Source organism: Mastomys coucha, unplaced genomic scaffold (assembly GCF_008632895.1).
Source record: "Mastomys coucha isolate ucsf_1 unplaced genomic scaffold, UCSF_Mcou_1 pScaffold22, whole genome shotgun sequence".
Classification (NCBI taxonomy): domain Eukaryota; kingdom Metazoa; phylum Chordata; class Mammalia; order Rodentia; family Muridae; genus Mastomys; species Mastomys coucha.
Window position 1 is genome coordinate 67,471,292 of NW_022196905.1, and position 25,822 is coordinate 67,497,113.

Consider the following 25,822-nt stretch of genomic DNA (forward strand, 5'->3'; position numbering starts at 1 on the left):
TGCCCAATACTCTTAAGAGGCAAATGTAAGAGGATCACTGAAAGTTTAAGGTCAGCCTGATCTACACAGTAAGTTCTAAGGCTAGCCATGACTACAAAGTGAGAGAGCCTGCCTCAAAAAAAAAAAAAATGTTAATTTAACCTAAAGGCTTCAATATGAAATGAACAGGATGGCAGTGAAGTGTCCCCTCAATTCCACCTACATTGGGACACATGCACCATACACATACACTAAGATACGGCAGCTTTCTTTGTGGGGCCCCAAAGGTCAACATGGTCATTTGGAACAAGCTGAATGACCTCTGTATGTCTCAGTATATGTTCCTGAAAACAGGCTGACAGTGGAACATCCTGAGAGCCACACCAGTGAGATGCCAGTGACCTTGAAATGTGCTGTGGTCATGGGGTGCCTGCAAGGATTAAATGAGAAAAGACACGTGGAACACTTAGAGCGCCGTGTGTGTGTGTGTGTGTGTGTGTGTGTGTGTGTGTGTGTGTGTGTGTACTAAGAATACCAGTCTAGCCGATGTGCCAGCCTCAGTCTAGGATGCTTTTCAAGGGCCTTCGAGATGGGTCAGTGGCTCAAGGTACTTGCTGACCTGAATTCCAGTCTAGAACCCTTATGGTGAAAGGAGAGAACCAACTCTCAAAAGCTGTACTTTGACAGTCACATGAGTCTTGTGCACTGTGACACATGAGTACACATGTATGTGGGTATGCACAGACACCCCTACCCACACACTATAAATAAATTAGCCTAGAAAATCAAAACAATAGGCAAAACAAAGGGACTAACTTGCTATCAGTTTATATAGAACCCACGGTGTCTGTGATGTTTTCTGTTTCAACAGAAGCCTATGCACAGTGCCATGCACTGAAAACGAAATAACATGCTTTTCACTCTCTAGCTATATTCATTATTTTCATGTGTGTTAAGTCAGCACCTGGAGATCAGGAACAGATGAATTTTTCCTCACCTGTGCAAAAAAAAAAAAAAAAAAAAAAAAAAAAAAAAAAAAAACAACAAAAACAAAAACAAAGAAGACAAGCGTCCCTGACTTTACTCAGGTGAGGAGGTCACTCAAGGCTATATACCCTTGGAAAGACAGAGGCCAAAGAAGATGGACATCGGTCAGGCTGCCATCATCCCTCAAGTGACTCTGGCAAACTAGTCTGTGGCCAGCCTCGGAGTGGGCTGAGGTTCCCTTTACCTTCGGGGACAGTGGCGTTCTCAGAGTTGTCCCTGCCCTGGTCAGCATGGTTGGCAACGACACTCCCGCTCTTCGTCCTCCGGAGAGCACTCAGAGCTCGGTTGATCTTCTTGAAAGATCGGCTTCTCATAGTGGAGCGCTCAAAGGGCCGTGCTGAGGAAAGAGACATCAATGGAGACGAGAGTCACAGGCTCACAGCCATCATCCTTTAGCCAAGAGTGCTGCTGCGTGCCTGTAATCTCAGCACTCAGGAGGTTAGCCGGGGAGCTCAGGAGGCCGGAGCCAGCCTGGGTGCAGAGGGAGGTGTTGTTTCAAAACAAGCAAAAAAGAAATCTTTTAGGTATAAAATGTATAAACTGGGTCAATAGGATATTAAATCAGTTGATGGCTTGCTTCTTAATGATTTACCTGTATTTCTAAATCTTTTATGTAGTGAAATAACATATCTCACTTATTTAAAAAAATCTGTTCTCCCTTGGGCCAGGGTAGATAGAACATCACTTTCCAGAGAAGGCAGGGGAGGTCCCCTCTCTGCAGGAACTGTAAATCACCAGGCCTCTGCTCATCCGCCATTACCAAGTCAGATTACATGGTCACTTAAAGTTTCATTTCCCTTTGGAGAACTGGACATTGAGTGGCAGCCAAAACTACCAGAACCATTTCCCCTTTAAAAAAAAAAAGACATTTCTAGAACTTTCCACCACGAGTATTCTACAGAGGGCAATCCCAGGGAAAACCGAGAGTCCATTCCCAGACACCCTCCCATCTGACTCACCCCTAGTCCGGTTGCTCCGGCCAGAGTCTGAGGAGTTGGTTACCGGTTCACCCTCCTCCACTGAGGACACGTAGGCAGGGTTGTCCAGGCCAGGCTCCTCTGTCATTAAAGAGATGGTGGCAGCTGCAGAAACCTCTGGGGAGAGCGTCGTTGCCGTGAGGCTGGCGCAACCATCAGGACAGCCATCTTGTGAGCGCCTTTTCCTGTCCTTGGTCAGGCCATAGTGAGAGGCCCCTTTGCAGCTGGAACAAAGCCAGAGGAGTACTTAGAATGTTCAGTCAGGAGTTCCCTAATACATATGCTTGTCCCTGTATAGCCCTCCCCTTTCACACATAAGCATTCAATATATGCTTGCCAGCCAAATACATTAATGACTTGAGAAGTAATTTTTTAAATTGCCCGTTACGTTCTCTTAGCACAATCTACGTTGTTGACCAGTAGGTAATCAAATCTACCTGACTGGGGTTGAGGACGGGGGTCTCTTACATTTGGACTTAGCGACTGCTTCTTCCTAGGGTTTATTTTGACTAAGAAGACCCCTAATCACATTCTCACCCCCTTTCTTTCGGCTTAGATCCCACAGCATTGGACATAAATATGACAGGCCGCCCCCAGATGCCTTATTTAGCTGGCCATGGAAACAGAATCACACTCGCCACAAAGCCACAGGGTTTACTGAGAGCTGCTATTCTCCAGAGGGTGGGCCTGATGACTTCCACTCCTGTTGCTAGGTTGGTCTGGCAGCACCTTGGGTGCTCTTCAGGGGAATCAATGCCAGGGGCTCTCATATACTGGAAAATGTCACATCTCACAGCATTGGGGGGAGAAAAACATCTGCTTTTTTTTTTTCTTTTTTTCTTTTTTAAAGAATTATTTTATTTCATTTTTATGTGTATGAGTACACTGTAGCTGTACAGATGACTGTGTTCGATCATGTGTGTGGCTGCTGTTGATCTCAGGACCTCTGCTCAGGCTCGCTCCAGCCCCGCTTGCTCTGGCTTGCTCTGGCTCGCTCTGGCGTAATTTTCTGCAGCTGTCTTCAGACGCACCAGAAGAGGGCGTCTGATCTCATTGTGGGTGGTTGTGAGCCACCATGTGGTTGCTGGGAACCGAACTCAGGACCTTTGGAAGAGCAGTCAGTGCTCTTACCCGCTGAGCCATCTCGCCAGCCCCCCCCCCCCTTTTTTTCTTATTGACAACAGAAACCGGTCTGTCCATTTCCTTGTCCCTATCCATTTTAGTCACTGCATTTCCCCCCAACTCAAATGCTGTAAAGTAGACCACCATCGGTACATTAGGGAGAGGGGGGAATGAATGCCCAGGGCTCCGAAGACCGGCGTTTGAGCCGATCTGGATCCTTATTTTTTTCACAAACATGTTTCCTCGCCACTGGGCCAATCATTTCAGTTCACTGACAAAGGTTTGGTCAGAGACTGGTGATGATTTAACTAACCCACTGCACTGCTGGAGAGGGTTTCAGATGACACAGCTGCTGTTCTAACAGAAGTCATCCTAAAGAACTCCTTTGAGTGCATTGGCCTAACATAGGTTTGCTGATTATGTTATTCTTCTCAGTTTATCACGCAGACCCTGGACGACATTTTCATGGGGGTTGCCTCAGACCATCGGAAAAAACACAGATATGTACATTATGATTCATAACAGCAGCAAAATTACAATTATGAAGTAGCAATAAAAATAATTTAGGGCTTGGGGGTGACCAAAACATGAGGAACCGTTTTAAAGGGCCACAGCCTTAGGAAGGTTGAGGACTACTGCCGTATATTTTCTATTTATTTACTGTTCTTTTTTACTCTTATTATTTGTGTGTGTGTGTGTGTGTGTGTGTGTGTGTGTGTATCATGCACACACATATATAGGAGAAGCTCATATAGAAGTTAAGGAACAACTTGTGGGAGTCAGGTCTCTCCTGCCACATGGGTTCTAGGGATCAAACTCCATCTTCAAGCTTGTCAGCAACTGCCCTTAACCACTGAGCCATCTCTCTGGCTCTCTTTTATTTTATTCTTTTTTAAGAAAGAGCATAGTAACCATATTGTGATGGAACGATTTAAAATCAACATTTATTTATTTATTTATTTACGTTTTCTGAAACAGGGTTTTGTTATGTGGTCCAGGCTGGCCTGGAACTAACAGTCTTCCTGCCTCAGTCTCTTGAGTGATGCAGTTTTGAGTGTAAGCCACTGGACCCAAATGAATGCCCATGTGCAACCTTACTTGAGTGATGCTTTATGTCCTTGAAATGGACAGGAGCCACTGTGAGCCTGAAGTTGATGGGTTTCAGACACACAGACCTGACTGGAGGGATGCTAGAGTTGGGATCAGAAGGCTTGCCCTAAGTATACTTAGCTGGGTGATCTGAAGTAATTAGAGCGGATGACTAAAATGTCTGCCCAAGGGGTTGGGCAGCTGACTGTAAGGTTAAGAGTTCTCGCTGTTCTTAGAGAGGACTTGTGCTTACTTTCCAGTACCTCCATCAGGTCGATCAGAACTACCTACAAGTCCAGCTCCAGGGGATTCAACACCCTTTCCTGACCTCTGTGAACACCTGCACACATGTAGAGTTCTCTTCTACTCGGTCAATTATCTATCAATCAATCAATCAATCAATCAATATCCACACTCTCTGTAAATAATTCATATACCTAAGAAATAAATATAACAAATGCTAAAAATTATCCATGCCTCTAAAAATGTCCACCCTACACATAGTTATTGGTATAAAGTTTGTTGACATGAAGTTCTGCCAGGATCTTAGCACCTTGCTACACATAGTCAGCTTTCAGGAAATGGAAGCCATTCCTTGCCTTCCCTCATTCTGAGACACTCACTCCTCTCACATTTCCATCTCTGAGCTCAGTGTACTGGGGACTCCCTGAGCATGGCAGGTACCATCTGGGAACTGCCATGTTCCTCCCTCTGTGCTGGGTTCATGCTTTCTTTGCATCCCTGGCTTTAGTTGCCATGCAAATGCCTTTAATAGAATCGATTATCAATATTCTGTTACAGCCATAGGTCCCACCCTCCGTTTTGCTTTTATCAGAGAAGCACAGTTTTGCAGGCAATGATAATTAACAGAAAGACCCACAATGGACTCTATGTGTAGAGAGTGGGAGACTTTGGAGCACTCAGTCCTCCATCAAATCTAGATGTCTGCATCTAATCCTTCCCCTCAAGGCTCAGGGATTTATGAAGATGAGGAGGTGGGAAGTGTGTAAGGGGCAGAGGTTGTGAGTGCTTCAAGGGACCAGTGTCTTCCAGACACAGCAGGACTCATAGACTAAGACAGCACACAAGACCTTCATAGGTTCAAACCAGACAAAACTGCCAGCACTAAGAAGAGGAGTAGACACAGAGCCCTACATTAATTCATAAGCCATGTGCAATTGAAACCTGCTAAAAAGGGAAAATGATTTTCCCTCCAATGGAGTGCCACTAGGTATATCAAACCCTTCCATGCAGGCGCCTGACCCAGGATCAGTTGGCCATCACAGAACATCACCTGTTTTTGTGTGCTATTTGTTTTTGTTTTGTCTTATTGGGTTTTTGTTTATTTGTTTGTTTTGATTTTTTCCTTTTCTTTCCTCTTTTTCTTTGAGAGAGTAAGAACACAAAGTTGTATGGAGAAGGAAGTGAGGACAATCTCACAGGAGTTGGGAAAGGGAAAGAATGCAATCAAATATATTTATGAAGAATCTATTACGCTTAATCATTGGACTAAAGAGTTACTGAATATCCCCCAAAAATCTAAAAAGACCTCCCCCAAGCAAAACCAACCAGCCAATGAACAGCAAAAACCCAGTGCAGAGAGGTACAAATTTTGTTTTAAAGAAGCAAATAGCAATCCCTAGAAGAATGTCTACAATGTTGTTACTTTCTTCTAAGAGGGGGAAAACCCAAATGCCTTATTGGTATTTATTTATTTATTTATTTATTTATTTATTTATTTATGTAATGTATATCAGTGTTTAGCTCCTGTGTGTGTGTGTGTGTGTGTGTGTGTGTGTGTGTGTGTGTGTGTGAGAGAGAGAGAGAGAGAGAGAGAGAGAGAGAGAGAGAGAGAGAGAGAGAGAGTGTGTATGTGTGTGCATCTGGAGCTACAGACAGCTCTGAACTTGCATGTGGGTGCTGGGAAGAGAACTCAGGTCCTCTCAAAGAACACCCAGTGCTCTTAACGGCTGAGCCCTCTCTCAGGCCCCCATATGCCCCAAGGGTTGGAGAGATGGCTCATTGTTAAGAGCACATACTGTTCTTGCAGAGGCCACCTTGCTCAGCTCCCACCATCCATGTTGTGTAGCTCACACAAACCTCCTGAAACTCAATCTGCAGAGGGATCCGACTCCTCTGGTTTTCACGAACACTCCTCTTGGACTCATGTGCACCCTCTCCTCCCCAACACCACACACACAGAGACACATACATATACACAATTTAGAAATAAAATAAATAAAGAAAACTGTTTCCTTTCATTAGAAAGACACTCCCCAGGGGATGAAAGCAATGGTACATTTTTCATGGAAAAGGATGGCCTGTTCCACACTGAACAACACAACCCTGGCCAGAGGGAGTTGCCAGGTTCATCTAAGTGCATTTTAAAGCCAATAGTGACTGGTGCGCACAACCTAACCATGTTTAATGGTGTTTGGGTTAATTTAACTGGAGGCACATATAAAGATACTCTTTTCAGGAAAAGAGTTTTCTTATCAGGAAACACAATACAATGCTTCTAACAATCCATAGCGCCCTAAATGTGATGAAATGTGGTGTTACTCTTAGTAGAAAGGGCCTGTGATTACACAACTTTACACCCTCATTTTCTAGAAGATGGACAGGCCAGGACAAGCCACAGCTTATACTTTTGAACTGCCCAACACCTCCCCTGGGAAGCCTACCATCCCTTTTGAGTCAGTGAGGATTTTTTTTTTTTTTAACTCTCCTTGTAGTCAGTTACTTTGGCTCAGAATGATTCTGCTCCAGAACAGAAAAGTCGTTGCAATGGGAAATTTAAAAATTGGAAGAAATACTGTGTGATGGAAAAAAATCGGAGCCGGGATGCATCAGAGAGCGCCAAAGCTGTAATTGGAGAGCGGAACACTTCCCTGTGGGCCAGCAACATTTGGTCAACAGTGCATGGAAAGGAAGTTCACGACTTGTTAGTGGACTTGGAGACAGCCTCTCTGCAGGCAGGGGTGCCCTTGACCGAGTGCTCGCTCCACCAGAGCACAGGTGTCTGGAATGGTTGCTATGGAAAGCTATGGCTTTCTTTGGAGACATAGCCTGTCCCAGTGAGACAGCTGAATCTCATTCTGGTGCCTTTAGAGTCCCGGACCAGGGTAAATTCCAAGATCATACCATTAAGACACACCACTGCTGCCTCAGATTCCTGGGGCTCTAAAGACATATTTTTGAGTCCAGAAAAGGAACACAGTGTAAAATGAATGACTTCTCTCTCCTTGGCCTCTATTCCTGGCTGTAGTTATAATAGCTGGGGAGGTTGCAGAATCTACAATGCAGAAATATTCAGACTCATAAGCTTAAAAAAAAAAAAAAGCCCAGGATAACGATGGCTCATTCTTTTATAATGTCGGCTTTCTTCTTCTTGGCTTAGCCTGAATCTGAGGCACAGAGTGATGGATGAAAGTAATGGTTTGTACTTACTAATTATCGCTTCTGCAGTGACTAATACTGGGGGCTCTTGATTTACAGGCACAAACGAGGGAAGCAAAGGAGGACGAGCTGATTAATGTTGGCTAGGGCAGGAAGATAGGATGCACCCTGGGCTGTATTCAAAGCAAGCAGGATTTATGCTCCCGTCAGTTACCCTGAGCCTAAGCACTCTCAGGTGGTGATGGCCATGAACTTGAAGGATGGGAGTAAGGAACACAGAAAACCATTTTTTTTTTCCAACTCAAACCACAAACTTCGGATCCGCTGTCTGCTGAAACAAGTATCCTGAGATCATTTTTCCTGGTACTGATGAAGTCAGGTCCTGAGCTCCTTCACCAAAACCAGCAGTGAGCTACAGATCAGTCGGCTTCTGAAGGCACCAGGTGCCGGGCAATCTTGGGAGAAGGGGGATTGAGTGTGTGTAAAGAAAAACGAAACCTCTTCCTAGGAAATTTCCAATTCTTTGGTGTGAGTTGCTAATGGGAGCCGGAGACGGGGCTCCGGATGGACCTCAGACATAATTTTGCAAAGGTCCTAAGGCCGGGGGAACCTCCACACAATTCAGCCTGCTGGGTGGTGCTAGCTCACCTGCAGGGAAGGGCTCCTTGCTGTCTGTGACCTGACCCACTTATGATAGCGTGCAAGCTGCCCACAAGAAAGCGAGCCTCCATTCTCTCACCATTACCTGAACAACTAACTATGAGACCCTCCTTTGAACTGATCTCCTCACTGCCTCTCTCGGTTCATTTCTGATACAAACGTGACTCAGCTCCTCACGTAGAATTCATTAACTGCCCAGTCTGCTCTCACTTTAACCCAGCTGTTGAAGGCAACAGCTTAGTGAATCGAGGAGGAGAGGGAGGGAGGGCGAAAAGCCAGGCAGGAACCGTGGTGGTGTACGGTGTAGGGTGTTGATTGAAGTACAGACTCAGTTGCCATCTCAGAGCTTTGCTGAGGAAAGCTAGGCCAGTGTTGTCAGAAGCAAGCAATCTGGATACTAGACCCCACATTTGAATGTGAAATCTCTTGATTTTTTTTTAAATGTTGGCACTAAACAGTGCTTAAAAACACTGTGTGGTCCAAACAAAACACAGACACACATGCAGCATACGTCTCTCTCAAAGCAAAGCACATTCCAAGCTCTGTTAATAGAAAAACTGCAAGAGAGCCAGGCCTGTCTCCCTCTTTTCAGTCCTCTAAGAAGCAATATAAACCAGATGGGGGTGGTGTGCCCACCCTTAATCCCTGGAGTGGGGATGCAGAGGCAGGCAGATCTCTCAGTTTGAGGCCAACCTGGTCTACCAAGCAAGTTCTAGGACAGCCAGGGTTACACAGAAGTCTGTGTAACCTGCAGGAGCCCTTCCCTGTCTTAAAATAATGAAAAGGATAAAGAAGAAAAAAGAAATAGCAGCAGTAGCAGCAACAACATGACTCTCCTGGTGCAAAAACATTTTTTATTGGGAGTTTTCTGCCCCATCCTTTCCCATCTAGCTCCCAGATAGGAGACGCAGAAACTTGGTATTTTATTTACAAGCTGTAAGCCTAACCCTGGGTGGGTTCTGAGCTTTTCTAACTTATATTCCGGCCACATGTCCCTGTTACTTGCTGTTTGAATCTTGCCCATGCTGTTTCTGCTCCATCAGTCTGTCTTCAAGGTGGACTCCTTCTGGCTACAGGATCATGATCCATCCGACCTCATGCCCCCCTACTACGTGGTTTCTCTCAAGACCCCTCGCTCCGTTCTCAAGTCTCACTTTTCTCTCTCTAATCACAGGCTCTAGCCCTTTATTAACCAGTGGCTTTAAACTCGAAAGCAGGGCTTCCACAGGGAGTCAATGGTGGGGGATTGTGGAGAGAAGCCATTTCCCTGAGAGCAGCAGGGTCTAGGCTTTTGCTGCTCCATCAACTCTATAGCACAGGACAAGTGGCCCTGTGCCTCAGGTGGAGGCCCCGGGGACCAGCTAGGAGGCTCCAGAACAAAGCAGAGGCTGTCCCTTGTGGAGACCACTAGGAAACAAGCTGCAGGGAGCCCCACGGTGCTCTCTGTCAAGCTATTGATGACTCTCTAGGATGAAGCATTGCTCCTGTGTGTCCAGCCCTAACTCCCCTGAGGCTGCCACCCTGTCCCTGCTCCCCCCACCCCCCCCCATGGCTTTGTGCATGCACTAGCCCACTCTCCTCCCTCTGGTTTGCAGTCTCTTGCCCTCTAATCCACTTTAACCACACGGAAACATTTCCTTTTTATTCAGAAACTCATTGGGAAATGTTCTCCTTTGCTATCGGGATGGAGTCAGAGCTCCTATTGACATTCCCGGACTTCCTGGGTCCATACTCCTCAAAAGGGGGCTGGCCAGTGGAAGCAAACAGCCACCTGCTATGTACAAGGCGCTGGTTTTCAACTGTGACCTCCTTTAACTCTCCCAAATGCTCTGAGACATTAGGTCTCGTATATCACCTCTTCGATAAAGATGGGGAAGGTCGAAGGAAGAAACCCCCTGGTCAAGGTCACAGTGAGAAGCAGGGAGGGGAGGGGTCTGAATCCAGGTTATGACGTCCATGATTTCTTCCCTCACCCAGCCTGGGCTCCAGCCCAACTCTCTCCAGCTTCCCTGAGCTCCAGACTCACTGATCGATCCACCCACTCCACATCCTCTCTTTGACATCTAATACATCCCCAACATACACCCCCCCCACACACACACACACATCCTGATTCCAACCCGGGAAGTCAGTCTTCTGGAATCCTTTACATTGTGCTAAAAAGCTTCTTGTATGCATCTTATCTGTTAAGGCCCAAACCCTCAGACTCATCCTCAGGAGCCTCGCTTTCCTTTGACATCCCATGTACAGTCCAATCCAAAAAAAAAAAAAAAGGTCTGGAAAACAACAGCTTCTCATCACTGCCGCCCCCTCTCTGGGTTATGACCCTAACCTCCTAACAGGGTTCTATGCTCCACATTTGTTTCTCCTCATTTATCCTCAGCACAGCATCTGCTATGGTTTTGACATGGTCTGAAATGTATCCCTCAAGGGTTTGTGTGATGAAACTTAATCCTCCCACTTTATTAAGATTATGGAATTTTAATCTGAGCATGGTGCTTGGAGATCGGGAGTCTTTCGGAGGTGATCAGGATTAGACAAGGCCACGGGATGGAACCCCTATGATTGAATGGCTGGTGGTCTTCTAAGAGAGACAATAGTTTCCTGTCTTTGCCGTGTGATGCCCTGTGCTCTCCACAGCACAGAGGCTAGACCTCACCACCTTCACACTCAGACTCTTCAAGATAAGGGTCTGAACCCCTAAAAGAACATGAAAAATAGCTGTGTGTAATGACCTCTGAGACAGTGGCCTTCACAGAGAAACCATTTACCTGAATATTTACTTACTTAAGGTACAATTTTTTTAAAAAAATTATTGCCATTAATCACTTATGAGGGGAGGACACTCAGAGCACATGTGTGTGGAGGTCAGAGGACAACTTGTAGAAACTGGCTCTCTCCTTTTGTACGTGGGTCCTGGGAGTCATCAGGCTTGGGGGCAAGCCTTTACCTGCTGAGCTGTTTGGCCAGCACAAGAAACACTATTCTAAAACCTAAATAACCATCCAAATAATTCAATTAATAAATTTAAGTTTCAAATTCAGTGATAGTTTCTCTGTTAGAAAGCTATGGTGTGGACAAGTGAGGTAGCCCATGTTTTTAGGACGTGTGGTGTACCAGCAATTAGGATGGTGCAGGAAGACTTGAGTTCAAGGTCAGCCCAGGCTACATAGGAAGACTTTGAGTGCCACAATTAGTTCAATAGGATGGACCAGTTGCCATGCAGCATCCTCCTCCTCTAAGGCAGAGATGCCACCTTCCTTTATCCTTCCAGAGCTTGGGAAGAGCTGGCTCACAAATTCTCATGTCTTCCATGGCTGGTGATAGAGACCCCAGCTTGACCTCTGCTAACTGGTTAGCTCTGAGCAACCACAGGGCTGTGAGTAAACCCTTCTAGTATGGTGTTGTCAGAAACATTGTGTTGGGAACTGCAGGATGTGCCCACACAACCCTGGCAACGTATAGTTACCTGTGGTTGACTGTGATATGAGGCCCTTTCCCTCAGAAAGCTCATCATATCCCTTTTTAGTTCCACATATTCCAAAACCAAAATGATGGGGAAAGGGGATGAGGAGAATATACTTTTGACTGGTCTTTGTTTTCCTCACAGACTTCCCTACACAACTCTAGAAGTTTTGCTTTGTTTTGTTTGGGGTGTGTGTGTGAAGATTCTCACTACAATGTAGCCCAGGCTGGTAAACTAGCCTTGGCTTTAAAATCCTCTTGCTTAGCCCCTTGCATGCTGGGATGATAGACCCGTGTCCCACACTCAGCTTCAGTATTGGTTTTAAAATCATTATGCCTATACGCAAGACTAATGAGTGCTTCTGATCACATACCTTCTTTTGATGCATTCATTATGCTGGTGCAGTGGGGGACTTTTTAGAATAGTACTAAAATACATGTTTTCAAATTCATGGAAGGCCACGTAAGAAACACAAGGTGATGAAAGACAGTATAGACTCTCTGGTTGAAAATACCTAGCTGGCGAGCATAGGTCATCCACCTTACCACTCAGCAAATCTATTCAATTCCCTCAGTCAGTGCCCCTGACTTATTCCCACGTGTCAAATGGACCCAGTGATGGTCATTTACTATGTATATTCACTGTGTGGTTTAGATATTCATGTGGAGTCCCCAGCACAGCCTGGAACGTGATGGCAAGGCAACAAGGAATATCCAGTGTGGTTAGTATACATCAAGGTGAATAGTAGACACAGTGGATGCACAGAAAAATACTGTTCAATGTATAGACACGAGACTGACACACAAACAGGAAAAACGTCTTGCCTTGTTAATGGAGAGATGCTAGTAGAGACTAGTGTTGGGGGAGCTCAGAGCAGGAGAGCATTCACTCTGCTGAGGGGCATAAGGGAAGTCTCTTCAGGAGAGGTGAGTCCAGAGAAATGAGTAATAGCAGCTAATAGCCAAGGTGTAGACACTCTATTCAAAGTTCCCAAGAAGGTAATAGCTAAGGTGTAGACACTCCATTCAAAGGTCCCAAGAAGGTAAGCGCATGCTGAGTGCTGGTGATGGTAGGTTCTACATCATGTGCCTGTAACATGCCTTGCCAATGGGGACACACAGAGTGGATGTGAGATCAGCAGGAAGAGAAATGTTAGAGTAGAACTTTGGACACCTGACTACCAGCCCCACTCCCAGGGTTCGGCAAGGCTAAGCCATACTCTTGGAGCTGGGCATAGTAGGCACAGAGAAGTCTGATGCTAAGACGGAAGAGGGAGGTGGCAGAAGAAATGAAGCTGACAGGTGCTCTGCTCAAAGCCACTTCTTCAGGCTCTCTGACCATCGGCCTACACAGGATGGCCACTGCCATCTGCCAGCCAGCCATTTCATGGAGTTATAGTTAGCATTCAAAATTTCTCCATCCCTTCCTTTCACTCTCCTTTCCTCCCTTACCCCCTCCTCCTTCCCTCCTTCCCTCTCTCATTCCCTCCCTTGATGTTTTTGGGATAGATTCTCACTACGTAGCCTAGGCTAGTCTGGATCTTCTGATCCCGATCACCACTCAGCCCTCACTGGCGCGTGCAATGTGCAGACAGACAGGGTGCCACAGGCTGTGTCACAACAGCTCGGGGGTCTGAGAACAGCTATTTTTTCCCCTTCCTTCTGTTTTTAGATACTTTCTGTTTATGATTCTAATTGTGCTGACTAGACATGGTTTAATACTTGCAAGCTGCCTTAATCCTTTTTGGAGTGGGGGAGGAGGCAGGCTATATTTTAAATATATGGCAATATTTCACAAGTCCTGGAATGTAAAACACTAGACATCTCTACTGTGTCTGAGATAAAAATAAGTGCATCAGTCATCATCTTCAGGACTCTCCCACTGAGCCTCCTGGACCCCTCCCCCATGAGCCCCCTTCCCAGTGGGACCCATCCCTGCTGGTTAGTTCTCATCATGATACTTGGAAGAGACTCAAGGAACAGTGCAGTTCCTTGACTGCTTTAGTTCCCAAGCTTTCTGGCTCTGAACACAAGCCCCCTTCCAGGGACTTTCTGGAAATTACTTTTACCATTCTCTTGATCCCTCTTCTAGGTTAAAACCCATGCTTCCTGGGATGGGACCACAGGGTCACTTGCTTAGTTACCAGAAACCATGCCAGCAATAAACATTGGTGCTTATGTGTAGCCTTGGGTGAGATTGGCATGAGTTAATGAGTCAAGGGGGACCTAGTAGGCAAGCATACCCTCTGGTAGTCAGGTTAGAGGCAGAAAATGAAATTGAACTTAGAGCTCATTTTAAAAAGCCAACAGACTTCCCCACCAGCCACACATTGCCTGTCTTTATTACTTCCTCTCTTCTGCCTCTAAACCGCTGGGAAAAATGTCACCAGTTCTTCAGCCACCCAGTTCCCTTGTTAATGAAAACCACAAAGGAAAATTTTCAAACAAGCAGAGAAGCCACGTGAAATGGGAACTTGTGTTCTACCTGCCCGGGGCTCTCGGGTGGACATGGGATGTGAGGAGGAACAATGTGCCCTCAGGATAGGGTTTATACAGGTAATGAATGGTCCAATGCCAACCTCGGTAGGCATGCATGACTCAGTTTACCCAAGATGCTCTACATGCCTGAGATACAGTTGGTAAGTCTCTGAACAGGGCCAGTTTCTGTTTGAGGGTTGAGGTGAGGTGGAAAGGAAGCAGAGAGAAGAAGTGGATCTCTTTTCTCTTCATATAAAGGGCTCTCCACTATTTTTTTCTATTAATTCTTCTATAAGAATCTGGTTCTGTGTTTTGATCCTTTGAACTTCAACTCACAATTCAAATTCATCATCAATAGTTGGGGCAACTCACACTGACAGTCATGCTATGTACTATGTACTATGAACCTGGCATGTTGTGGAACATGTACTGATCTGTTCAATCCTCACACCAGCTCTAGGAGGAAAATACTGGTATAGTGCAGGCACAGACAACCTTCCCAGACTCACACAGCTGGTACCTGGAGAAGATGGTGGAATTCTGGTTGAGGTGTGCATAGTAGGGCTGTAAGACGCCATGCATGTTAGTGACTGACCATCGAGAGGTGCTTGGGACACGAGAAGCAGAGGAGACACAAGGAAAACTAGAAGCAGCCTTTGGGTATATTCTAGTCTTTACTACTGTATCATCCACTGTAGCTACTGGGTGGCTGCTGAGAACTCAAGCAGTATGATCTGCCAAGTGTAGCCTGTTCTCATCAAGCCAGTGCCCTCAGGCCTGCGGCTGAGAGACACGAGCCACAAGCCTCACACAGCTTGTGTCCTTGCCTCTGCCCTGTCACTGGGGCCATTTGCCAGCAGAGTGCACATCCTAGGTCCCTGCATGCCCTTGGGCTTCCTGTTTCACTGCCGATCTTCATCTCCAGAAATAACCTAGTTATCTCTGGGAATAGCTTTTTGGCCTCCTCGTCCTAGAAGCCAAAGTTTCAAAGGATCCTATCTGGGCTTCATGGGCACTGCTAGGTGGATTATTTATTCTGCCTCTAGAGGGAGCTCTTTAGTTCCAGACTTTATATACTCTTGCGTGCTTAAGGCAAGGTATTTGCTGTTGAAAGCAGGCTTTCTTAAAAGAGAGGAGGCACTGCAAGTAGCCCATGCTGGCCAGTGTGCCCTGTTTGCTATTGTTCATGACAGTGCTTATGGCAGTCATTAGATTGGTGCTTTTAATAGCAGGCATGGAACCAGGCCTTAGCTTATTCAACATTGTCCTAACTGGGGGATGTTGCAGGATTTTCCCTGTCCAATTACAGTAGTGCAGGGGAGGCCTGTGATTGGACAGGGAAAGGGAGGCAGAGCTGAGAATTGAGAGAGGGAGGTCTCAGGAAGAGAGGGAAAGAGAATAGAGTCCAATGTAGTATTATCAAAATGTTAGAGTAGTTGGGTTAAAGCTTTATCATTATCAATTGACTCTGAAATTATTTATTGGCATTTTATAAATTGTGATTTTTATTGATACTTAAATCTAATAGGTTAACTATAAGCTTAAGAGTCTTGGTTTTACCAGGTCACTGGGTACTGTGTTTTCAAACTGAGAGGATGGTGGATTTATTTGGTTACTGGAGTGTGGGACTGCTGATTATAGGGGATGATAGCAGAGAGGGAACGGGTGGACAAGCGAGCCAGATGTTGTGGGGACTAGCCCCAGAGAGTTGGCAATGGCAGCAGCAGAAGTGCGGAAGTGTGGCCTGGCCTCGGAGAGTTGGCAGGTTCATTTTGTAATATTTCCCACAATGGGGTGGGGAATGTTATATCCCCACTTTACAGGTACAGACAACAAACACAGTACTGAGATTCTTTCTTTTTCAAGACAGGGTTTCTCTGTATAGCCCTGGCTGTCCTGGAACTCACTCTGTAGACCAGGCTGGTCTCGAGAGATTCTTATCTTGACCTAAATCCTCGGCATACCTGTCTTATGATAATGTAAGCAATAGTCATGTCCTGAAGGCAGCTCAGTTCTGAGCTCTTAAGTTCAACAAATTTACCCCTGTTATAACCTATCAGGCAAGTGTGATTAATTTCTCTCTTTTGCATATTGGAAACAATATACAGCTTAACTTGTCCAAGGTCACAGTTAACCTCTAGTGACTAGCAGTCCCTTTTTGCCTGGGACTAACCTGGTTCTGAGATACAGAATTTTCATCTAAAAACTGGTCAGTCCTAGGCATACCAGATGAGCTGGCTACCTTGTTAGTGGCAGACAGTGTGAAATCAGGACTGCCACCCCAAAAGGATGCTCTTATCAGTGAAAGTAGTACATAATCCCCCCCACCCCCCATGTTTTGGCCCAAAGATTTAATGGAAGCTAGTTAAGGGATGGGGTGGAGAAGTTCAGAATTTCAGATGCTGCCAAGTGTATGTTTGCTTGGATGCTATTCTCTTAGATGGATGTCCAAAATGTCTCTCCTTCCAATGGCTGTTTGAATATGTTTCTCTACAACACCCCTTGCAGCTCTAAACTATATGCAATTCCAGTACTTCCCCAAAACTTGAAGAATCAACTCACTGTTTAGTTCAGACAAAGCCTAGCAGATAGCCAGGGGAGTCTGATAAATATGTGTGCTGCTCCCTGGGGTGCCTCAGAAGAATTCCAAAGCTCAAACCAGATGTGCAACTGACAGAGGTTGATGAGAGATGGTGGAGGGTTTGGGCACAGTCCACATGCCAGGTTAATTCTTCATAGAGACGTCAGGACAGTTCATCTATCCTAGGACTCTCTGGCCTCTTTGAGGTCATCAACTTCTCTTCCTGGACACTTTGGGGGAGGGGCAGGTGACTCCCAAGCTACAGACAGTGGGGGTTTTCTGTCAACTGTTTAGGGATTGTGATACGCATTCAGGGTGGTGAAGGAGGCCAGCTTTTTGTCCAACTTTTAGTCCCTGCTAATTTTGGTTCCATTGAGAATTGTTCTATTTACTTCCCCCCCCACCCCCCGCCCGAGACAGGGTTTCTCTGTGTAGCCCTGGCTGCCTTGGAACTCACTCTGTAGACCAGACTACCCTCGAACTTGGAAATCCACCTGCCTCTGCCTCCCAAGTGCTGGGATTAAAGGCGTGCGCCACCACTGCCCTGTTCTACTTACTTTTAAAGCACTTGTTAATGAGTTTACCCTGGAGGCATAGGCCTGTGACTTGAGCTACTCAGAGGGCTGAGGCAGGAGGATAATAGGTTCTGTTTTATCTATGAGTGAGTCCAAATTGGCCTGGCTAAGAGAGTGAGACTCTATATCAAAGTAAACAGTAAATAAAACCAAAATAAAAGGCAAAGAGGGTTGGAGGTGTGGCTCAGTGGCAGAGACCACAAAGCACATAAACAGGCCTATGTTTAATTCTTTTTTTTTTAAAATTTATTTATTTATTATGTGTAAGTACACTGTAGCTGTTTTCAGACACACCAGAAGAGGGCATCAGATCTCATTACGGGTGGTTGTGAGCCACCATGTGGTTGCTGGGATCCGAACTCAGGGCCATCTGAAGAGCAGTCAGTGCTCTTAACCACTGAGCCATCTCTCCAGTCCTGTTTAATTCTTAATATTGTAGCATGCGCAAGCACTCACATGCACACACACAAGCACACACACACATACAGACACATGTAAATAGCACATTTTTGGGAACTGGGCTCCAGATCAAATGTTTTTTACTTCAGGGCTGATGGGAAATGGCTTTTGGGGTAATGGGAATCAAGGCAGCCTGACCACTGTGGTTTTCTGATGGGCTTTCCAAATTGCCTGGGCACCCAGATGTCGGAAAGAGTCTTTTTTTGGGTCTTTGTGCTTTTGTGAAGCCGATTCAACCTGAGGGGTGTGCAGAGGGGTCACAGCTCTGTGTGGAGATAGACATAGGAGAAGGTGACATGCCAGTCAAGTGGAAATTATTTCCAGATGACATTTCAAAACCATTCCTCCATTCCCTCACATCCATTACATGGCACTGCCTGGGTAACTACGAAAATGCCTCATCTGTCTAAGCCCTTTCCAGGCTGGAAGTCACAGACCCTCCAAAGCACACGACTCGACACTTGGATATTGAGAAATTGTGTTCTTCCTCTCTGTTTGCCAATGTGTCCTATGAAGGCATTTGGCTCTTTTGTGCTAAATTTTTTTTTTTCACAAATCAAATAAAAATTCCATCTTCCCAGTTTCTATGTTTGCTAAATGAACTTCCTTTCTTTCTCAACACGTTTAATGGAAACAATAGTACTCTTTCTGCAAATTGCATTTTTGTGACCTCAAACTTATGTTATGTAAACGTGGAGTTCAGAGTGGATGCTGCTCCCGTCAGCAGGATTTCCCATGCCGTATTGAGTCCCTGGGTTCTCTTGTCAGAGTCACCCCTTAGCTATGGTTCTGCTTGAGTTCATTCACTGGGCACAGTGGCTGCACTAGCCCAGGCTTCTTACAGTCTGATGGATTAACAATTGTCCCTCCTCATGTTGCCCACTTTGGCTGCAGGGTTATGACCTAAACTGGCCTCTCCTCTGTGGCCACCAGCCAAACAAATCCTGCTTGTTTAATTCAAGGCTTGCTTCTAACCTCCCATGGAAGCTTCCACATATAGTATAGGAATGGGGGGGGGTACTCAAGGCCATCAGTGCACGCCTGAAATCAGATAGGACCGAAGCTTATATTATCCTAAACATACATATATGTAATAAAGTTAATATACAAAGTAGGTTCAGTAATAGACTACAACAAGAGAGTGTAATGAAATCTACATGACTGTGACCTTTGAAGCATCTCATTGTACCACATTCTCTACCACAAATAAACAACTATGCAAATCTACAAGCTCGCTGAACTCATTCATTCATTCATTTCAGAAGGTTAGGCACTGCTAATACAGCCCCAGTTGTAGCTGGCAATTTCACACAGAAAAAAAGACAGGCACATCAAGGCCAGCATGAGCTATGCAGCCATCTCTCCAGATCTTCTGGGTTCACTTCCATGTATTCAACCAAACATGAATAGGATACATCTTTTGTTTTTTTAGTTCCAGGAGGTTCTAACTGTAATGGAAATGTAAAACTTGAATCTGCTGGTCCTGAGCACTTCACTGCATCTGTCATCTGGAAGAACAGTGGACCTCATGTATTCTTTCACTTCAGACATTCCCTGGCACCATGTCCTTGTCTCACATGGCCTTTGTATATTTCAGTTTGTATGTACAACTGCAGTTATGGCATACAATCATGAATGCCTCCTTAGTTTTATTAGAATTGAATAGAAATAGTTCCCTTTTCTGACTTGACTTCAAAAGTAACTGACTGGGGCTGGGAATTCAGTAGATTAAGTAGATTAAGCACTTGCTACGTAAACATAAAGTGGCTCCCATCGCTGGAAACCAGGGAAGTGGGTGTGGCAGTCCACCTGGAATTCCACCATGGAGAATATAAAAGGCAGAGACAGGATCTCCAGAGCAAGCTGAATAGCTAGATCACATCTTATCAGTGAGCTCTGTGTTCAATTGAGAGCCTCTACCTCAATGAACAAGGTGGAGAGTAACCCAGGAAGACTCCTGATGCACACACCACATATACACACACGTGTAAAAAAAAAAAAAAGTAACTGAAATACTGAGATGCAGGGAAGAAAATTAAAAAAAAAAAAAAGAACAAAAACAACCCATGGTTTCTCTTGTCCAATTCTGCTGTTAACCTGCTTTTAACGTTTTCTTTCATTCGTACACCTGTATATGCTTCTGTACTGTTTGTCCATAATCAGAGCAAACAAAGTGAACACTTTGAGATATGGTGCATTCTGAGACATACCTCCAAACCATTCTACCATCAACACAGAAACATGCCTTTTCCACAGCAGCTACTACTGAACATCAGAACCACGGGGGCTCCAGCCTCAGACACTTGACCTATCAAGGTAAGCCCTGTAGGGTGGGGTCACTACTCAACGGCTGAAAACCACTTCTGCAGACCTTGCATCTTACCGGTTATTTATCTGACTAGATTACATGCCTGCATATCCCTGGCTGCCCACTGATCAATGCCTGCCTTGTGAACTGTTAGAACCATCTTTCGCTTGGTGGTGGCTGAGGTAGATACTCAGTTACTCCCCTTATTCTACCTTACAACTAAGGCTGAGTCTGGGGGAACCTACATGTGCTGATCTCTACGGCAATGAGAATAAGGGTTTCCTTGGCTCGAGAGTTGTTTCAGTTTGACAAGGGAGAGAGGCCATTTGGCTCACCTTTTTGCTGAATCAGGCTGCACTATCCTAACATGCTAACAGGTACCTCTTAAAGCTTTATTTACTTACATGATATCATTAAAATATAACCTGACAAGCAGCCCACCAAACGGGGTGGCCCATATGATCACAAATTATTTCAAAAAGACATACTTTTGTTATTTTTAGGTGTGTGTTTGTGTGTGTGTATGTGTCTGTCCGCTGTCTGTGTGCCTATGCAAGTGAGTGCCAGATGTTCTCAGAGGCCAGAGGCATCTGATCCCATGGAGCTGGAGTTACAAGTGGTTGTAAGACACCTAATGTGGGTGCTGGCAACCTAAATGGGGTCCAGTGTAAGAGTTGTAAATACTCTTAACCCCTGAGCCATCTTTCCAGCCCCTATTTCTGAAACTTCTATCTAACTCAAGTGCTACATTGAAAGGTCATCTTAGTAAATCCAGTGATATTTCTGGGCTTAAAATAAATCACATTAAAGGGTTTTATATTTTATCTTGAATGACTAAACCTTTGGAATCTATGGAATCCTCTATCAGCCTAAGAGATAAGCCTGAGATCTGGGAGAGGAATGACCTCAAGCACTAGCAAGCAGCGGCTCTCAGCTCTCAGTTGTTGAAGCGCTTGCTGACGGGTGATGTGGGAATATTGTAGTAATTAGCAATAATTAGAATCCTGACTGTAATTACCTGTGTAAAAACTAGTCATCCTAATCCTTGTTCAAAAACTGCACGAAAAATTGAAATAACTTTCTAAATAATTTCTACTTTTCTATTAATTCAATGTCTTCATTAATTTCTCAATGCATATGGGCATATGCACATATAAACACACATAAACACATACACACACACACACACATACACACACATACACACACATACACACACACACACACACACACACACACACACACACGCTCTAAAATCCTTGAAGGAGTAAATGTCATAAAACCCTACATGTTCTGTGAATGCTCTCAGAATCATTTATGTTAAACAGAAGTTTGGTGTGTCTGGTAAAAACTTGGCCTTTCCTATCAATACTTTATTAATACTCCAGTGCTTAGTTCCTCCCTTCCCCATGGTTATTAGCTGGTTTTAAATTTTGTAATCACATTTTGGCCATAGTTACCTCCTCCCCCACTTCTTCCACATCTATTCCCATCTTCCTTACCTACCCAACTTTGTGTCCTTTATGTTTTCTCAGCCCACCACGTACAGTGTAAGCTGCCCACAAACTCTTGGTTCCGTGGCCATCATTGGAGGGTGATCTACCTTCCTCAGTGTATACTGTTTAAGGAACACACTCTCTCTTTTCCATCAGCCCTCAGCTGCTAACAGCTCCTTAGCTGTTGTTGGGATAGGACTGAGAGCCTACCTCAGTCTCTCCATGCTGGAGAGAATTTTGTCTGGCCTGAGCCTGCTAAGTTTCCAAGAATGCTATCTCAAATGCTGTGAATTCAGATCATATTGTGTCCAGAAAACACCCAGTGCTCAAAACTATTACCTGGATTCATTCTGGGGCCCTGGCTTGTATTTTTACTGAGGTTGCCCTTTAAGCTTTAATTCATTTGATTTTGTTTTTTTTCTTTTTCTTTTTTTTCTTTTTGGTTTTTCAAAACAGGGTTTCTCTGTATAGCCCTGGCTGTCCTAGAACTCACTCTGTAGACCAGACTGGCCTCAAACTCAGAAATCCTTCTGCCTCTGCCTCTGAAGTGCTGGGATTAAAGGCATGTGCCACCACTGCCCAGCTCTTTATTTGTTTCTTTTTAAGTTTTTTGAGGGATTCCATAACCCAAGGGAGGAAACAGCAATGGACATTGAAAAACACACAACTGAAACTTAAACTTGGCATTTTACCAACCTCCCAACTTACTATTAACCTTGTTCATGACCAAAATCTGTCACCAGAAACAACAGTGAAATCAATGGAGTCAAATACTTTAATCTGCCCAGGAGGAAAACAGAGTCCCTAGGTTGACTGGGGGCATCATGGGCTCTGAGAAGAAACAGTGTCCCTAGGTTGACTGGGGGCATCACGGGCTTCTGAGTTGCTCAAGTGAAGCTTTTGCTCACTTTGGAATGGAAACAGGAGACCAGGCTGTGAAGTTGCCTGGTGTCAGCACAGCCAGACATGCAGGCTTCCTGGATCTGAACTCTTCCAGATAGTGTAAGTTTTTATGAATATGTTAGTCATTTTTCATGTTGTGAGTTGTTCATTACAATATAAAGCCAGATGATTAACTGTAGCAATCTCCTAAAGAACAGGACTCTTGACAAAAGTTAAGGGAGGATCACTACAGACACTGCACGCTACATTGGTAGTTCTGAATGTGGCTTATATAAAGTCAGGTGGTGTGGGTGCAGGAACAGTTCATGGCTCTTCTGTGTCAGTGTTGAACCTGGAAGACTGACCCAGGAAACACAGTGTTCAGGTGCCTTCATACATGTAGGGCAATCAGCTGCCTTTTTGACTTTGATGATGGCCCTTACGTACTCAATGAGGACGTAACCCCCTCCCCATCCTCCTGCTTGCCTGTCAGTAATAGAGGATCTAGATAATTACAGGAGAGGATTTGGCTAATTACAGCGCTGAGAACCGACATCCAGAAGACGGCTTTCTTTTCCATAGACTTAATTACAATCTGGCTGGTTGGCCTTACTCTTAAATTGACCATCAATTGGATTACATAAAACTGACATTTTGGATAAAGGTCTTCGTTCCACCAGAAATCCAAGAGCCTGTGACTCACTGCTGCTCTTTTAATGTGAATAGTCTTCTGAAAAGGATACAGTTTGATAAACAGTCCCTGAAGCTTAAGTCAGTGCGCGTGTGTGTGTGTGTATGTGTGTGTGTGTGTGCGCGCGCGCATGCTCATGTGTGTGTATGTATGTGTGTGCACGCATGCTCATGTATGTGTGTGCGTGCGCGTGTGTGTGTGCGCGCACATGCTCATGTGTGTGTGTATGTGTGTGTGTACACGCACATGCTCATATGTGTGTGTGTGTGCGCGCGCGCGCGCGCATGCTCATTTGTGTGTGTGTATGTGTGTGTGTGTGCATGCATGCTCATGTGTGTGTATGTGTGTGTGTGCATGCATGCTCATGTGTGTGTGTGTGTGTGTGTGTGTATGCGCATGCTCATGTGTGTGTGTGTGTGTGTGTGTGTGTGTGCACGCACGCGAGCATGCTTGTGTGTGTTCTTAATAACGTTCAGTAGGTTTTCCCTTGACCTTGTTATCACTGTGGTCACTGTTAAGGTTAGAATATGAAGTATTCTCCCATAGGGTTATATAATTAGGCTTGGTCCCCTGCTGCTGGCACTATTTTGAGAGGGTGAAAACTTAAGGAGATGGAACTTTGTTGAAGAAAGTGAGTCCTTGGTGTGCCTTTGACATTTCTATTTGTTTCTAGTCCCTTCCTTGCTCTTTGCTTCCTGTTTACCAGAACCTCCCCATCACAGATGCCCGTTGACATGACACTCTGCTCAAGTGCACGAGGCCAAACAACTATAGATTGATATCTGAAATGGAGTGCAGTGGATTTGTTCCTCTTTCAAGGCTTCCTCTTTGGTATTTTGGCCACAGCTGTACAAAAGTTAACTACTATGGTACTCTTGTTGACACCGTGGTGGGTGTGAAGAACTGCTGATGGAGAGGTAGGAGTTTCCTGCCCTAGAAATAAGTGAAGAGTCAAGCTTGGAAGTGGCAGCGGCCCTCAGAGAAACAATGCCTGGTATTTGCCATTCTATAATCATTGCCGAACCTGAGACCAAGCCAGTTCTGCTCTCCATTTCAGAGATATAGCTCTTACCCAACGTCACGTAGCAAGGAGGACTTTCCTTAGAGACTTAGTTCTAATACAATTAGTAAGTGATAGATGAGAAACAGCTCTGTGTGACTTTGAACCCACACTCTCTCTACCAGTCAATGCTACCTCCAGGACCAATTCAACTCCTAAAAGTCAACAGCACTTTTGAAGAGTCAACTAGATAGAGGCAAAATACACAACCAAGCCACTGGGTCCTGCACACGTGTGCCCACTAGGCACGTTGTGGGGGTTGTCATCCAGGTAGTGTCCCACTTTTCAAACTATGAACCAAGAGGAAGAACACCTTCATTTACAAAGCAGCTCCTACCATGCCAAAGGATGCTTGTTTCTAATGAGTACTGGATCTCAAGGCCGACTCAGAAGGAGGGAGGGAGTCACAGAGTACACATGTGGAGTCTGCATGGCTTGAAGCTTCCAGAATGCTTTGTGTATTGGAAAATCCATTTTCCTTTCTTAGCCTTGAAGCTCCAGCCCTTCACATAACTTACACAATCTCATTCTGCTTTCTTGGCCTCAGAACTCCCAAAGCTATCCAGTGTACATTAGGATCCCTCTTATTTTCCCAACTCCATAAAAGCTTTGCCATTATCCAAACTTAAAAAGCTGTGTGCCGGCTTGTGTTCTCATGCTAATTATGTTACCCCAAAACCTGTTTGTAGAGTGGCACTAGGACAAAAGGAAGCCTGTCCCCAGTTGGTCTTCAACTGGTCAGTAAAGTTGCCAGCAGCCAAGGATTGGGCAGGGAGACAGAGGTGGGACTTTTGGGATTCCTAGGAAGGGACAGAGGAAGGAGGAAGAGGGGATTCCACCATTATGATGAGGGCATAAGAGATGGACCTTGTTGGAAAGGTGCAGGAGGGAGAGACAGCGGACATGTGGGTGCAGGAGGGAGAGACAGCGGACATGTGGGGGCAGGAGGGAGAGACAGCGGACATGTGGGTGCAGGAGGGAGAGACAGCGGACATGTGGGGGCAGGAGGGAGAGACAGCGGACATGTGGGTGCAGGAGGGAGAGACAGCGGACATGTGGGGGCAGGAGGGAGAGACAGCGGACATGTGGGTGCAGGAGGGAGAGACAGCGGACATGTGGGGGCAGGAGGGAGAGACAGCGGACATGTGGGGGCAGGAGGGAGAGACAGCGGACATATGGGTGCAGGGAGAAAGTGGCCCCAAGAGGACTGCCCAGGACAGCAAAGATGAAATATAGATTTAGTAAGTATTAACTCAGGAATATCGGAGGGAAGTGTGTGTTAGCCACGTGAAGTTAGGGAGTGGCCCAGCCATTGAGCTGTTTAAGGTTATTTAAGATATAAGGCTGTGTACGTGTGTCTTTCTTTCCGGAATCCAGAACATTAGCACCAGCAAGAAGCACACTCACCTGCTGGCTGGAGAGTTTAGAGCAGATTTATAAAATACCATGACAGAGCTGGAAAATCCAGAGGACTCAAGCCTAAGACTTACCACTTCGTTCTCTCTTCCCCCCCTTTCTCTCTCTCTCTCTCTTTCTCTTCCCCCCCTCTCTTTC

At 45.4% G+C, this 25,822-nt stretch overlaps 1 protein-coding gene across 5 annotated transcripts in view; it reads right to left on the reverse strand.

Annotated features, from left to right (window-relative positions):
- Positions 1-25,822, reverse strand: part of Lnx1 (ligand of numb-protein X 1) — a 118,290-nt gene that overhangs the window by 30,849 nt on the left and 61,619 nt on the right. For all 5 annotated transcript variants that reach the window (XM_031342743.1, XM_031342742.1, XM_031342740.1 and 2 more), the window contains 2 exons: positions 1,986-2,227; positions 1,211-1,363 (listed from right to left, as the gene is read on the reverse strand). In XM_031342743.1, coding sequence (XP_031198603.1) covers positions 1,211-1,363; positions 1,986-2,227 — 395 coding nt within the window. The remainder of the gene's footprint in view (positions 1-1,210; positions 1,364-1,985; positions 2,228-25,822) is intronic.